At 55.0% G+C, this 16,334-nt stretch overlaps 1 protein-coding gene across 7 annotated transcripts in view; it reads right to left on the bottom strand.

The window, feature by feature from the left end:
- Nucleotides 1-16,334, bottom strand: part of CARMIL1 (capping protein regulator and myosin 1 linker 1) — a 79,430-nt gene that overhangs the window by 28,519 nt on the left and 34,577 nt on the right. For all 7 annotated transcript variants that reach the window (XM_036342864.1, XM_036342866.1, XM_036342865.1 and 4 more), the window contains 13 exons: nucleotides 15,767-15,888; nucleotides 14,039-14,136; nucleotides 13,686-13,756; nucleotides 12,801-12,874; nucleotides 12,625-12,700; nucleotides 9,752-9,840; nucleotides 8,167-8,261; nucleotides 7,503-7,589; nucleotides 4,053-4,156; nucleotides 3,224-3,301; nucleotides 3,053-3,129; nucleotides 2,267-2,371; nucleotides 1,499-1,568 (listed from right to left, as the gene is read on the bottom strand). In XM_036342864.1, the coding sequence (XP_036198757.1) occupies nucleotides 1,499-1,568; nucleotides 2,267-2,371; nucleotides 3,053-3,129; nucleotides 3,224-3,301; nucleotides 4,053-4,156; nucleotides 7,503-7,589; nucleotides 8,167-8,261; nucleotides 9,752-9,840; nucleotides 12,625-12,700; nucleotides 12,801-12,874; nucleotides 13,686-13,756; nucleotides 14,039-14,136; nucleotides 15,767-15,888 (1,146 nt within the window). The remainder of the gene's footprint in view (nucleotides 1-1,498; nucleotides 1,569-2,266; nucleotides 2,372-3,052; nucleotides 3,130-3,223; nucleotides 3,302-4,052; nucleotides 4,157-7,502; nucleotides 7,590-8,166; nucleotides 8,262-9,751; nucleotides 9,841-12,624; nucleotides 12,701-12,800; nucleotides 12,875-13,685; nucleotides 13,757-14,038; nucleotides 14,137-15,766; nucleotides 15,889-16,334) is intronic.

Below are 16,334 nucleotides of genomic sequence, written 5' to 3'. Positions count from 1 at the left end.
GCCAAAACCTCAGACACAGGCGCCGCGTCTTAAACTCGGCACCAACTTAGAAACGTCACAGACGCGATCACGGGTGGTGAAGAGCGACACTCGTCACTGCTGCCGTCTCCCACTTCACATCAACCACAACCTTTAGAAAAGCAGCAAAGCAGCCCTGGCCGGTTGGCTCAGTGGACAGAGCGTCGGCTGCGGACTGGAGGGTCCTGGGTCTGATTCCAGCCCTGTGCCCGGTGGCGGCCTCGATCCCAGGGGGGGTGCAGGAGGCAGTGGACCAACGGTTCTCTCTCATCACTGGTGTTTCTCTCTCGCTCTCCCTCTCCCTTCCTCCCTGAAATCAAAGTTACATATAAAAATTAAAAATAAAGTACTTCCTAGGGTCCTTTTAAATTTTTGCAAAAACGCCGATTTACACTAGACTGGAAGCTAAAAATCAACAACAGGTTCTTCACAACCCACAGCTCTGAGGAGCACGGCTCCAGGTCCCAGCTCGGTAACACTCGCGTTAATGTGTGCACAGACGATGTCACAGTTAAAACAAGAAATAACTTAGGCAAACACATCAAAGAAACGTAACTTGATTTTCAGAGCATGAAAAAGAACTGTGTGTCCGAGAATCTAACAAAGGTGCCCGAGTCTTTACAATTCTATTACTTGCTGTTGGTGACTCCTCTGTTGGGAAGTGAATTTTTTACAGGAAAACCTCTACTTTCTATAAAGTGCAGTGAAAACGTTTCATTTACAAATATGGGAACTCCAGGTGACATGTGAGCGCTCGACGCCATCTATTTTATAAAAACTCTTAACAAGATACCACCCGTGGCCTTTCCCCATAAAAGTCACATTTTCCAACTGTCAAACGGACTCCTGTCGGCGCAGGCTAGTGAGCGGCCCGCCGGGTACTTACACAGAGGCCCAGCTGCCGGAAGCCAGGGAGAGAAAACAAACCTGTTACCGGCTGTGAGTCGCTGAGAATCAAGAAGCTCACGTCTCTATCGATACACAATTTAAACTCGAAGAGTCAGAAAAAGACTTCCAACTAAAGTGTGCTCCCGAGACAAAACTCAGACACGTGACTAGGAAAGCCACGGCTCTCCAGGTGCCAGGACCGTGGGCTACACGCCCCGGTTATCTGGGGCCGAAGGTCCCCCCGGCTGCAGCTCTCCCAGGGCTGCGAACGGACGGAAGCCCTTGAAGTGCACGTGCCCTTCTCCTTCCGCGCTCTGGGTTCAAGCGCGTGGTGCCCCGTGGTCGCCTGCAGGGAAGGCCGTGTTCACTGTGTCTCCTAGAAGACGGAAGCCGCTGGGCAGAAAGTGGGGATTTTTTTTAATCATGAAAAGCCCACATGGATGCTCTGTGATGGGGCCCGTGGTGTTTGGATCAAACCCACAGAGCGGAACCCAGACCTTCCCTGACGCGTGTCTCTGCTTTGGTGATGCTGGAGCCACAGCCTGAGCTCTTCCCAGGAAGAAGGCGAACAGGGCAGCCCCGGCGCCCTTACCTCGCAGCTGCTGAGGTCGAGGGAGACGGCCTTCAGGCTGCGGTTGCTGGTCAGGCTGAGCAGCAGCGCCCTGCGGAGGGACAGGCCAGGCCACACGTCACTGGGCAGGTCGGGGGCCCCCGAATGGAGCCCAGATGCACCCCGAATGGAGCCCGGAGGACGCTGGGGCCCGGCCAGCCCAAGCACCACCTCCCGGTTGACAATGACACTGCTGCCCCGGCCGGCGGCTCGGTTGGTTGGAGGGTCCCCCTACACTCCCAAAGGTGGTGGGTCCGATTCCCTGGGCACACACCCAGGTTGCAGGTTCAATCCCTGGTCGGGGCACGTAAGGGAGGCAACAGATCGATGTCCAATCTCTCTCTCTCTCTCTCTCTCTTCCTCACTCCCTCTCTTCCTCCCTTCCACTCAATGTGCCCAGCTGGTGTGGTTCAGTGGTTGAGCGTTGACCTATGAACGAGGAGGTCCCGGGTTCGATTACCCATTGGGGCACATGGCCGGGTTGCAGGCTCCACCCCCAGTAGGGGGTGTGCAGGAGGCAGCCCATCCATGATTCTCTCTCATCATTGATGTTTCTCTCTCTCTCCCTCTCCCTTCCTCTCTGAAATCAAGATGCATTTTTTAAAAATGAATCATTTCCTTCTGTGCCCCAAAGTGAAAAGACACCCGTCGGGCTCGTGGGCCTTGGGGATCTGCGTCTGCCCCTCCCCACACGCTGACACCCACCAGCGGGACTGGAACAGCTGCGGAGAAAACGCGCAAACCACTCACTTTAAGGGCTCGGGCGCCAGCTTGGTGCCCGAGAGGTTGATGTGCGTCAGCGCCAGGGAACTGCTGAAAAACTGCCTGAAGGAGGGCGGCACCTCCTTCCCTTTCCTGAAAGACAGACACAGGTCACCTGGGGTCACCCCTGCAAGTCAGCACCCGACTCCCAAAAGGCCAAGCACGTGTTCACAGACTCTGAAATAACCCACAAATCAGCGATCTTTTCAGTAGAAATTTAAAGATAAAATAAAGAAGAAGAAAAAAATGACCCGGCCAGTGTGGCTCAGTGGTTGAGTTGATCTATGAACCACAAGGTCAGGGTTCGATTCCCTGTCAGGGCACAGGCCCAGGTTGCAGGCTGAATCCCCATTGTGGGGCGTGCAGGAGGCAGCCGATCCAAGATCCTCTCTCACCACTGATATTTCTCTCTCCCTCCCTCTCCCTTTCTTTCTGAAATCAATAAAGAAACTATTTTTTAAAAAGAAACAAAATGTCCGTAAGCTGATTAAGTTAGAGGAAGGTTGTCCGAGAAGCTGAGCCGTGGGAAGCCCTCCCTGGGCCACAGCGCCTGCCCCAGGTGAGACACCCCTCCTCGCTCAGTTCACGGCGGCCGGCCTCACGGACAAGAGCATCCCACTCGGGGGAGACCGGACACCTGACCCTCCGGGCCTGGTGCTCTGAGAACAGTGACCTCAGGCGCCTTCCTTCCCGAGAAGCATCGCCCGTTATCACGCCGTGGCCACAGCACAACACGCTTCCCTGAAAGAGAGCGCCCGCAGCACGCGGCCCTACCGGTGAGAGAAGACGGTGCGGGAGAGGTTGAGCACGGCCAGGTGCTGCAGGCAGCCTCGGAGCAGAGCCGCGCAGACCTGCGGGGCGAGGGCAGGGTGTCTCAGGGGCCGGGGCCGAGGGGCGCATCAGTGAGAAAGCCCTCAAACCTCCCCCAGCAAGGAAAGCCATTACCATGTCCAGGGCGCACTCGGTGCTGGATAAATCCAGGTGAGTAAGGGCGTTGGGCTGGGCCAGAAAACTGTACATGGGCTTGAAATCAAAAACAAGCAGCAAACACGTTAGGATCTAGAAACACACACACACTCTGCAAGTTAATACTCAACATCGATTTGCCCAAATCTCCCAGAATCCTCCTCCAGTTTTCCCAAGAGAATTAGCAGAATTTCATATGTCATTATATTGTCTTCCTTGGGAGACAAATAAGTAAATAAATAAAAATCCAAAGAGTTAAATTATGCGTCAGCAAAAACAAGGCCGATGGAAACTCGGCTGCAGCTCCCGCTGCCGCACGTGACCCAGCTGCCTGGTTGGCTCCGTGTCGTCATTCCGGAGCGGACGACCTTCCGCGGGAGACGCAGCCGCCTGGTGGCCGTCGCGGTGAACAGGGAGCGGAGTAAGGACCGCGAATGTGACCCTGAACCACAGGAGGTCTCGGGCTCCCCCCGGGCTCCCCTCTCTGTCCAACGCAATGACCTTCCCATCCCTGGTGACCGCCCAATCCAACGAGAGCCCTCGACAGTCCTGTTCACGTTCTCGTTCTGAAGGTCCTGTGCAGCTAAGACACGCCGGGTCTTGGGGGGTCGCAAGGCCTAACGCCTCCCCTCACCCCTGCGCGACTTTAATTAAGGAAGGCTCTGAAACTTCCTATAAACACTTCCCGAGCTCAGGATGAAACGAGGCGAGGGCGCCCCGCTCAAGGAGACGGGGGCCACGGGCTAGAAAGCCCGTCAGACACTCCCCAGGCTCACAGGGTGCAGCGCTGGCCACGGCGGGCACCCACCGAGAGGTCGTCTCCGCGAAGGGCGTTCCCTGAGAGGTCCAGGTGCGTGAGGGTGGTGGCGGTCAGCGGGTTGGCACTGAGTGACTGAGAAAGGCAGTTCACCCCTGAAACAGCGAGAAGATTCGGCTCAATGTCCAGGAAACAAAATGAGACCTAGGCCCAGCCGATGTGGTTCAGTGGTTGAGTATTGACTTATGAACCAGGAGGTCAGGGTTCGAGTCCCAGGCAGGGCACAGGCCCGGGTTGGAGGCTCCTTCCCCAGCGGGGGGTGTGCAGGAGGCAGCCGATCAGTGACCCTCTCTCATCACTGACGTCTCTCTCTCCGCCCCCTTCCTCTCTGAAATCAAAGACAAGGAAACCAAGAGGGGCCCCAGGGGGCAGAGAGCCACGTGAGGGGAGAGCCCTTGGGAGGCAGGCCTGCGAGCTGGGCAGGGGCGGGGGCAGGGGCTTAACCTGCCCTCCTTATCACGGCTCAGGGTCTGGGCGGGGTCACCAATGGGGAGCCCAGAACATTCTGCTCACTCGCTGGGGTCAGTAGAGGTCAGAGAATCGTAATCATTCTTCAGATCACAGGACATGGGCTATTACGAAGCGTTTTGTGTTTTTACTAAAACTCCAAGGTTCTCACTGTGTAATTTGGAAATACGGCTATTTCTAAATTGAGTATACTTTTCAAAATACATTTATTTGACCGGCTGCCTTCTGCACACCCCACACTGGGGATCAGGCCCAGGGACTGGGGATGGAGCCGGCAACCCGGGCCTGAGCCCTGACCAGGAATCGAACCGTGACCTCGTGGTTCATAGGTCAACACTCAACCGCTGAGCCATGCCTGCTGGGCTAAATGGAATATACTTTTACAGATGATGTTGCTTCTAATTTTGCAGTAAATTCTTGGCTATCCCAGGCTGCCCCTGAAGAGAAACGAAAGGGGGCTTTATCCTTTGCCTCGGCCAGGACAAGGGCAGGGCCAGGCCCGCCGGAGCCCGGAGACGCTCGCTCCACTCGCTCGGAGCGAAGACTGAGAGTTACAAGCAAGCGACGCCGGGGTGTGTCGAAAAAGTCCCGCAGCCACTGCTCAGCGCGAGTCCGCCCTCGGCGCGCAGAGGAGACGGGGGCAGAGGAACACTTCACTGAGGTTCAGGGAGGAACGTCGCGGCCATCCGCCCCGCGCTCATGAAGTGCGCACGAAATGTTTATACAAGCTGGGGTCGGGTCATGTAACAGCCCATCCGGTGCCCAGACAGTCCCGGAAGCTCAAGTCCAGGAGGAGGTCAGAGCTTCTTGAGGGTTCACTGCGACAGACCCTCAGATCCTGAAGGACAGCACCCCCCTCCCCCAGGACAGCATGGGCTCCGGGACCCCAGCCATTTGTCAGCCTCCCGCAGCTGGGCCAGCGAGAGGCAGTGAGAGCAGAGAGGCTCTGGCCCTGAGAGGCACGGATCTGACTAGTTTGTCAGATCAGGAACCTGCAAAGGCCGAGGAGAGCTTGCTGTCTGGAGGCAACACCTGTGATGTTTAAACCGGTGGGGAACGTCCAGCCCGCGGGCCGTAGAAGTCGCGAGAAATCATTTGGCCTCGCTCTGCCCAGGGGTGAGTTAATTACATAATTTGACCAAACAGAGCAGGTAATTTTTAAGTTGATCATTTTGTATGGCCCACGAATGTTATAAATATCCAAATGGGCCTGGCTGGCTTGGCTCAGAGGTTGAGTGTCAACCTATAAACCAGGAGGTCACGGTTCGATTCCCGGTCGGCGCACATGCCCAGGTTGCAGGCTCGATCCCCAGTGTGGGGAGTGTAGGAGGCAGCTGATCCGTGATTCTCTCTCATCACTGATGTTTCTATTTCTCTCTCCCTCTCCCTTCCTCTCTGAAATCAATAAAAATAAAATAAAAATATAAATATAAATATCCACATGGCCCCCGGCAGACAGAAGGTTCCCATGCCTGTGAATGGCCAGCCTCCTGCAGCCACCCTGCTGCTGGGACTGTTCATATATGTTCCGTAACGGAACAACTGAGTCCAAAACATACAGAGAACACCACTCTCATCAAGAAAATCATGCAAAACCATGTCCTCAGTGAGGTCTGACAACCTTAACAAATAAATTCCAAAAAGGAACAGGTTGGATTGGTCTCCACAGCACAACGCCCCCTTGGCAGGCGCCGGCGCTTGGCGGGCGGCCAACATCTGCCCGACTCCGGGAGCCTCGCGCCCAGTGTCATGTCGCTGGCAGGACAAGGCTCCCCGCCCCTCCCGAGGCCCCTCCACGGGAGGCCGGGCTCATGGGCACAGGAGCAGCAGGAAATCCAAACACAGGATGGACGGAGCCAGGCCGCTCCCAGCCCCACTGAGCGCAGAGCGCCGCGCCGCATGGGTGTGTGCGTTAGCGCTGGAGGCTGTGCAGCTGGAGCGAGGGCGGCAGATGGCCCGCGCCCAGGCCTGGCAGCCGACAGGACAGGCCCCAGGAGCCTGTGAACCGTCCTCCCGCCAACTTCAGAGGGGCGGCGTGGGGAGGTGAAGCAACAATCTCTCTCGAATTAGGGGCTGTGCCTATCCATCTTTCCCGGAACTGAAATACAAATGCCGGGCAAATTGCACAAAAAGCTTACAAGGACCCCTTCATCCGAGTTATTTGGAAGCTGTAAGAACAAGGAACGCTTTTAAAAACTGTTTTGTCCGGCAGGCGTGACTCAGTGGTTGAGCGTCTACCTATGAACCAGGAGGTCACGGTTCGATTCCTGCTCAGGTCACAGGCCCGGGTTGTGGGCTCGATCCCCAGAAGGGGGCATGCACGAGGCAGCTGATCCATGATTCTCTCTCGTTGCTGATGTTTCTATCCCTCTCTCCCTCTCCCTTCCTCTCTGAAATCAATAAAAAACTATCTTTAAAAATATGTAAGCAGGGAGGTTGCTGCTGATACGGCAGCCGTGCTGAGCGCTGGAGAAGTGGTCCGAGTCACTCAGGAAACAAAGGGAAGTAGGAAAAGTGCACACGCACATCAACCTCTGGTCCCGATTGTGAAAATGCGATGTGTGCCACAAACACTGCCTCTGTAATTAGTCAGTGTGTACACATCTCGGGGGACACCCTGTATTTTACTTTATTTTATTAGTCTTTTAATCCTCACCCGAGGATATGTTTTCATTGATTTTTAGAGAGCGAGGAAGGAAGGGGAGAGAGAGAGACAGAGAAAGAGAGAGAGAAAGAAACATGGATTGGTTGCCTCCCATATGTGCCCCAACCAGAGACTGGACCCAAAACCCAGGTATATGTGCCCTGACTGGGAACTGAACCTGCAACCTGTGGTGTACGGGACGCGCTCCAACCAAGCCCCCGGCCAGGCGGTAACACGTATATTTAAATGCAGACATAGGACTGAGTAATGATTCTAACTATTTAAGGTAGAGAACATCACAGACATAAAGTTAATAAGATATACAGTACCTTTAGGTGACAATGAGGTTTTAGATAAATTTAAATGTTTTAATCCCTTTGGGAGTTTGGCAAATTGAACACTTAACGAGGACACACCTGAGAAAGGAAAGAAGAAAAGGGGATTATGAGAATTTTCATGTTGGTGCAAATCTGCTTCTGAGTTCTTCAATAAATCCGTAGCAGCGCTCCCCTCGATGGAGATTTCTATAAGTATTTTCCGCTCCGTTGGATGCCCTGTGGATTCCCAGCCACCCGCTCGGGGGCGGCCAACGGTGAGCATTCCCACCAAGGGGGGTGAGAGCCAGGAGCCGACGAGAGCGAAAGCAGCCCTTAGAACGTAACACAGCCCGGCCGGCACAGCTCAGGGGTTGAGCATCGACCTATAACCAAGAGGCATGGGTTTGACTCCTGGTCAGGGTACATGCCCAGGTCCCGGGCTCGATCCCCAGTGTGGGGCGTGCAGGGGGCAGCTGAACAATGATTCTCTCTCCTCACTGATGTTCCTATTGCTCTCTCCCTCTCCCTTCCTCTCTGAAATCAACAAAAATATACTTTAAAAAAAGAAAGAAAGACCGTAATCACAGCTCAGCCAGTCTGCTCCCCTCCCCGGGCCTGGCTGCAGTGACCTCCCGCCCGCTCACGGCCGGCAGCGCGGGCCCGAGACGCCAGGTACCTCGGTCCTCCAGCGCGTTGCCAGCGAGGTTGATGGTGTGCAGTCCTGAGCCGGGGCTATGTGCGAGCGCACTGGCCAGTTTCTGTGCAAAATCTCTGCAGACAAACACAACAGTGAGAGGAAGGACCACGAGGTGCAGAACGGCTCACACCCTCACAGCTGGAACAGCTGGAACAGCTGGAGGCAAAGCGACAGAGACGCTTTCTTCCCAGCAGAACCGGGTGTCGCATATTTCTTAGCACCCAATCCATTCCCCACATGAGGGTATGAATCCTCATCAGAAAATCTGCAGTCACACCCAAACATGGTTCATTCCGATGGCCAGCGCCTCACTCCGAAGCAGAGAGAAAATCTTGTCATTGCCCCATTAAAGACACATTTCAGGCCTGGCCTGTGTGGGTCAGTGGCTGAGCATCAACCTAGGGACCAGGAGATCACAGCTTGATTCCCGGTCAGGGCACATTGTCAGGTTGTGGGCTCAATCCCCAGTGTGGGGCGTGCTGGGTCAATGATTCTCTCATCATTGATGTTTCTGTCTCTCCTTCTTCCTTCCTTTCTGAAATCAACAAAAGTATTTTCTCTATATATAAAAGGCTAATACGCAGTGTCCCCTTGGGAGTTTGATCGCTCACTATGACGTGCGCTGACCACCAGGGGCAGCGAGGAATGAAGGAAGGCCCCGGTCAGCCCTGATCGCTGGCCAGGCCTAGGGACCCTACCATGCACCAATTTCGTGCACCGGGTCTCTGGTATACATGTAAAAAATGGACACATTCAGGACGCTGTTGATAGTATGCGTCGGCCCCTCCATAACGTGGAGCAGCACCCACAAATGCAGACCCAGCTGCTCTAATTGTGGAGTTTAAAGGCTGCAATTGCCAGCACCATATTTTAATGAAAATTAAAATCGCTATTTCCGATGTGTTTCACTTAAAATAACGCACTGAGGGCTGTGGTTATGAAACTGCCACCCCTCCCCACTTAGCAGTGGAGCCCTCTTTCCAGCAGATTCCCGCTCCCACACGCCCCACACAGGCTTGGGGCTGGATGTCGGAACCACGAGGTGCAGGCGAGGTAAGTGTGAATCGGAACAGGGAGGCCAATGGCCAAACAGATCAAAGCAAAGTGGTAAAATAACCTGCAGTAGGCTGTCACTACAACTACCGTCAGTGACACGGATCACTACCGGCACCCAGAACATGAAAGATGCTTCCTAAGCACTTTCCATAAACTACCTCATTGACCCTGAGCTGTAATTTTATAAGGAAGGTGCTAATATTAAGTCCGTTTCAAAGACGCAGAGACTGAGGCACAGAGAGCCCAAACTGCCCAAGGCCACAAGGTGTCTGGCTCAAGGGCCCACACACCAGGCACCACCAAACACGCCCCATGACACAACGGCAAGTGAGGTTATGAAATCCGTGGCCATGGTGCCGATGTGAGGGACGCTGGGAGCTTTTTTAAGAAGGGAAACAGGATGTTCTCTATGTGAGGAGCCCACCTTTTCGTCTTAACTGTATCTTAACTTTAGAGGAAATGACAAGACGTTCTAAAGCCGGAGTCCCCCGTGCAGGGAAATACTCACGTTCTCAGTCCAGCGTTTTCCAACACCAGCTCCTCCAGCCGCCCGGACCTGCTCACCACCCTCAGGATCTGCTCACAGACATCGGAGGACTGCAACAGAACCACGCGTTAGCCGCACCGCACACCTGCCACCACGCCCGTGTCACTGTCACAGCCTGCGCCACACTGTGATGACGTCAGCCGTTCGTGCACACGTCCGTTCATTCTGAAAACCTAACTGAGCCCCATCACGAGGAAGGTCCTGGGAGACAGTGGCATAAAGGACAAAGTCCCCACCGTCAAGACTGTGCCATCAGCAGGGGAGTCGGACAAGAGAACACAGTTATGGCAGAACAATAAACAGGCCTTTTTGGTCACGGTCTGGGCACACAGAGGTACGTTCACCCAGTCTTGGGAAAACAAAAAGGAATTCCCAAAGAAAATGACATGCAAAAGGGAGAATAAAAACTAAAGGGCAGTGATGATGGTGGTGAATGGTGGTGATAGTGGTGGTGATGGTGGTGATGGTGGTGATGGTGGTGATGGTGGTGGTGGTGATGGTGGTGGTGATGCTGGTGGTGGTGGTGATGATGGTGGTGGTGGTGGTGGTGGTGATGATGGTGGTGGTGGTGATGGTGGTGATGCTGGTGGTGGTGATGCTGGTGGTGATGCTGGTGGTGGTGATGCTGGTGGTGGTGGTGATGGTGGTGGTGGTGATGGTGGTGATGCTGGTGGTGGTGGTGGTGGTGGTGATGCTGGTGGTGGTGATGCTGGTGGTGGTGATGGTGATGGTGGTGATGCTGGTGGTGGTGGTGGTGATGCTGGTGGTGGTGATGCTGGTGGTGGTGGTGGTGATGGTGGTGATGCTGGTGGTGGTGGTGGTGATGCTGGTGGTGATGGTGGTGATGCTGGTGGTGATGGTGGTGATGCTGGTGGTGGTGATGGTGGTGATGGTGATGGTGGTGATGGTGATGATGCTGGTGGTGGTGATGGTGATAATGGTGGTGATGATGGTGATGGTGGTGATGATGGTGGTGATGGTAATGTGTGACTGTGTTTGAATTTCTAAACGCCTCTCAGTAACCTGCCAAGTAGTTTACTGATATGCACACTCATTCATTCAACACCCATTTATGAAACCCATTTGAATGAGTAGCTATTATGAGCCACACACTCTAACGGCACTGGGTAGCAATGCATAAGGTCTGAGCTCCAACTCGCTCCCGACAACAGGTACACAGGAAGCTGAGGCCCCGAAGGTCAAGTAACATATCTAAGGTCACAGGGCCTTGTACTAAGAGTCAGACTCTGAAAACCGGGTCTGTGTCTCTTTTCTCACACCCACTGCCTCTAAAGGGCCCCATAGTTCACAGCCCATGTTCCTACTGATATCGCCTTAGGTCACTCACCCCCAGGCCAATCCACAGACCCAGTGGCCTGTCCACTCGCAGATGTCCAACCTCCACTTTCCTCAGATGTACATCTCAATCCAAACCCTACTGTGAAAATTTTTTTTTTTTTTTTTTTTTTACCCTAACCCAAGGATATTTTTCCATTGACTTTTTAGAGAGAGTCTAAGAGAGAGGGAAAGACAGGGAGAAACATCGATGTGAGAGAAACACATCGATTGGTTTCCTCCTGCACAAGCTCCGACCAGGGCCCCGGCCAGGGAGGAGCCTGCAACCGAGGTACCTGCCCTTGACCAGAATCAAATCCACGACCCTTTGGTCCACAGGCCGGCACTCTATCCACTGAGCAACACCGGCCAGGGCTCTATGGAAATCTTAAACCACAAGTTCCTCTGACTTCTGAGAGTCGGAGGCTGGAATGAAAGAGGCGCCATTAACAGACCTGCGTTATCTCCTGCCTATGGAGCAAGCAGCAGGCAGCCAGCTCTCGGAGGAGCCCCTGCCCCGTGGCTGCCGGGCACCTGGAAGAGACCAGCCTCACAGAGCACCTACCCGCCCTGTGGAAACAGACAAGCAGTGGCTCCCCGGGCCCTATGAGAACTAACGAGTCCCCTTTGCTTTCATTCCGCTCACACACACAGGTGCCCCTCAAGTCATCTGGACCATCCATGCTGCTTCTCACGACTCCCCCAGGTGTAACAGCTCCCTAAGTCCCCAGGAGGGGCGCTTCGTGGAGGCGACAGAACCGTACGTCTGCTCTCCGTGCAGGCGAAGCCCGAGTCGTTTTTGCCAACAGAAGGAGTGGGCACTCAAGGCCACACTCGCTGCGTTTTTCCTGCCTGAATCGTCCAAATCGCCCGAAGCAGCTGAAAACGCGAGGCAGTGCTTGTCTAAAGCAGCTCACAGACTAGAAAATGTTGCGGCCAAAAGGTAAACTGAGTGGGGGGGTGGGGGGGGTGAAAGGATTAAGGAAAGACAGACAAGAGAATGAAAGCCGGGTCTTGGTGGGACGCTGCTCCCTGATGAGGAGACAGCGCCGGCGCCCACAAGCCGTGTCTTTATTTTATAGCAGATGCCACGAGGCAAAGTAGGGGCGTGATCACGTTGTTCACAGCGTTCTCCTGGGTTTCAACCTCACTCAACTACATGCACCTGAACTCATCACAAGGCACGTGGGGCCACGTGTTCGGACCATAGGTTCAAGCTTAATTGTGCTGGGAGGGTCCTGCCCTCCAGCTGGGACTTGCACGTGGCAATGAGAGGACCCCGTCCTTTCATTAGTCCGAGGTTTGAACCTGGCCAAAACACTGTAGCCGCGCCCCATAAGAAAATGTTACACAGAACACTTTTGGGGGAAAAGCTCCCCAAGAAATACACATGTAGGCAGCGCGCCAGCTCGGCAGGAAAACAAATCCACTTTTCTGACCATCGGCAGGTGTTTCAAACCCAGCCTCCCCGCGCGCCAGGCGCCTCGTCCCCCGCTCACCAGCCTGAGGTCCTTGGAGGACAGCTTGGAGAACCACTGGTTGTACTCCAGGGCAGCGATGATGGGGATCAGGTCCCTGGAAGCAGAAACAACGAAGCCCGCGCTCTTACAACAGCCAAGATCCACGCCGTCGGCGCCCCGCGGGCTCCGAGCTGGGGGGGGGGGGGGGCCCTCACCTGTGGTCCAGGTGACTGAAGTCCTGCAGGTTCAGCTCGCGGGTGTCCTGGGTCAGATAGATTGTGTCCACATCCTGTTGGAAACAGCGCAGTCATGTGAACAGTCCGCGGGGGGGGGGGAGCAAGACAACGACACGGGCGGATTCGGACGTGATCTGAGCAAGGAAGACTGTGAGCAACAACGAAGGGTGGGAAACAGAGAAACAAGCCAGGCAGACCCTGAAAGAGTCTCTGTGTGTTTATGAATGTGTGTGGTATGTTTGTGTGAGCGTGTGTCTGTGAGTGTGTATGTGTTTGTGAGTGATTGTGTAAGCGTGAACAGGTGTGTGTTGTACATCTGTGTCTGTGCATGTGAGTGTGTATGAGTGTATGTTGTATGTGTGTGTGAGTGTGTATGTACTGGAGTGTGTGTGTGTCTGTGAGTGTGTTGTGTGTGAGTGATTGTATAAGTGTGAACGGGAGTGTGTTGTGCATCTGTGTGTTGTGCATCTGTGTCTGTGTGTGCATGTGAGTGTGTATGAGTGTATGTTGTGTATTGGGTTGTGTGTGTGTGTATGAGGGTGTTGTGTGTGAGTGATTGTATAAGTGTGAGCAGGTGTGTGTTGTGCATCTGTGTCTGTGTGTGCATGTGAGTGTGTATGAGTGTATGTTGTGTATTGGGTTGTGTGTGTGAGTGATTGTATAAGTGTGAGCAGGTGTGTGTTGTGCATCTGTGTGTTGTGCATCTGTGTCTGGGTGTGCATGTGAGTGTGTATGAGTATGTTGTGTATTGGGTTGTGTGTGTGTGTATTAGGGTGTTGTGTGTGAGTGATTATATAAGTGTGAGCAGGTGTGTGCTGTGCATCTGTGTCTGTGAGTGTGCACACTGCACACAGGCACACTCACCCACTGCACTTCCTCCCTGTACGGGAACCCCAGCCAGTCGCAGACACAGGCGTACATCTGAGAGAACCCACCTGGAACATAAGCGGAAACGGGACAGGTTTTCGGGGAAGCGACTGTGAAGCTGAAACTTAAAAGCTCCCACGCCCGGCGCTGGGCGGGCTCCTTCTCTGCTTGGGAACCGGGACGCCCCCGTGCAGGCGGGCGGGCGGGCGTGGGATGTGTAGAGCTTAAGTACAGCCCCCTCCCCGCCTGCTGATTACAGCTTCCCACGGACTGCAGCCGCCACGCGCACTGGGCTAGACCTCACGGCCTGGCGGGCCCCACGCAGCCTGAGAGCCGGGGAGTGTGCTCACCACAGGGGCCCTGCTCGGCCGCCGGCTGGCTGTCCCACTCGGCCTGCAGGCTGGCCAGCCGCTCCGGCGGCTCCATGGACACCTTCTTCATGATTTTCCTGCAGGACCACACAACGAGGAGCGTCAGAAATCAAGTGTTTCAGACTGCACACAGAAATCTATTTTGTGAGAGGCCATTATTTTATTTTTTTAAATATATTGTCATTGATTTCAGAGAGGAAGGGAAAGAGAGAGAGAAATGTCAATGATGAGAGAGAATCATCCATCGGCACACCCCCTACTGGGGATCGACCCTACAACCGGGGCATGTGCCCCTGACGGGAATCGAACCTGGGACCCTTCAGTCCGCAGGCTGACGCTCTATCCACTGAGCCAAACCAGCCAGGGTGCCACACTTGTCGGAGTTTTCTGCACAAACCATGTCCACATCATCACTTCACAGCCAGGCATCCGCCTCTCCCTCCCAAACCTGGCACCACGCAGGTCAAGGTCGCCTGTGCCCTCACGGTGCCAACCCACCAGACAGCTCTGCCCAGAGCGTACCTGATGCTGATCCACTGTGGACAGCCTCTGCCCCGAGCGTGCCCGATACCCAGTGTCACTGCGCCAAGCCCTCTGGCTCTGGGCTCACCGGGAGTCTCACCCACCTTGCCCTGTCCAGGGCCCTAGTCACAGCCAGGCCTCACCCACGGTGACACCATGACCCTCACACCTGCTGGGCCTGCAGCCTGGCCCTTCCCTCCAAGCTCCAGCCCCCCCATCTCACAGACCCTGACGTCCCCACCAAGACGTCCTGCAGGTCAAGCTCAGCGTTCCTGACGCAGGTGGTCGGGGTTTACCCACAAAAACACCCACCCAAGGAGGCGCTCTGGCCTCAGGGGCAAGGGAGACAGGCCAGGACCCTGTGGGGCAAAGCGGCTCAATCAAGCGAGCGTGTGGCTGACTCAGATGTGAGCACAGCGTGGTGTGTCCCAGGTGCCGGCACTCTGTGACCCTCCACGTGTGAACAGGCTACTGTACTGGCCCACAGCACCAGAGTCCCCTGCGAGAGAGACTGGGTTCACTCATGCATTATTCCCACACGGCGTCTCCTTCAAACATCGGGTGAGCATCTCGTTTAAAAAGGTGGAACGAACCCCAAGCAGTTGTCTAACTGGAAGACAGGGGCCCCAGTGTCGTGTGATGTGTTGGGACACAACAGTGAAGCAACTAAGTTTGTGTGTGTGGCTGTACTGTGAGCACATTTTCGTACAGAAGGAATATTAAACCTGTGTCTTTGGGGAAAAAAACACAAAAACATCCACACCCACCCTAGGACGTGCTCCCCAAGTACAAACCTGTCCCTCCAAATCCCGAGCTTACATGCTTAACAGGCAGACATAAACATGAACTGATATCTTAAGGTGTATTTCAGAAAACCGAGAGAAAAAGGAAAGAGGCTAATCATTATGTTTACGTTCGTTTTGGGGGGTTTTTTTTAGATTTCCTCTTACTGATCAGAAAATAAAACATAAAGGAATGGCGTTCTGTCCTCATTAACCCGCAAGTGACGCCCGCACACCAAGCCTTGGTCCCGGGCACCCACAGAGCGCTGGGCGCAGAGGTCCCACGGGAGGATCCCAGAGCGAAAACCTCACCCCAGGCGGGCAGAGCCACACAGAAAACCTCAGCCGTGGAGCAGGGGCCGAGTGGGAGGAGGCCAGCCCTCACCCGCCCCCTGGGACTCACAGGGGAGACAGGCTGGGAAAGATCCTCCGCAGGCAGGAGCCCAGGTGCGCCAGCACCTCGCTCACGTCCTCGGGCGCCGCCATCCTCAGGGACAAGCTGTACTTCTCGGTTTCCACGGCCATCTGCAGGGGGAAGCGCGGGGACTGCGTCATCACAACCCGTCCCTCGCCTGTGTGACCGTATGTGACAGAAAAGAATGCCCTGCCCGGCCCAGGGGGCTCAGTGGTTCACCATCGACCTAGGAACCAGGAGGTCACGGTTCCATTCCCGGTCAGGGCACGTGCCGGGCTGTGGGCTGATCCCCAGTGAGGGGCATGCAGGAGGCAGCCGGTCCATGATTCTCATCATTGGTGTTTCTGTCTCTCTCCCTCCCTCTCCCTTCCTCTCTGCGGGGAGGACGGGTGGGAGGGCCCACGCCAGGCAGCAGCAGGTGCGGCGCTGGGACCCAGGCTCCTGACCCCCTCAGGGCTGCTGGCCCCAGTGGCCCCCGAAAGCTGCCTCTAAACCCCAGTTCTGGAAACGAGTCCCGTCTGGAATAGGCTCGGTCACCCAGACGTAAGAGAAAACT

Source organism: Myotis myotis, unplaced genomic scaffold (assembly GCF_014108235.1).
Source record: "Myotis myotis isolate mMyoMyo1 unplaced genomic scaffold, mMyoMyo1.p scaffold_m19_p_18, whole genome shotgun sequence".
NCBI lineage: Eukaryota > Metazoa > Chordata > Mammalia > Chiroptera > Vespertilionidae > Myotis > Myotis myotis.
This window is presented reverse-complemented; position numbering and strand designations above follow the sequence as displayed.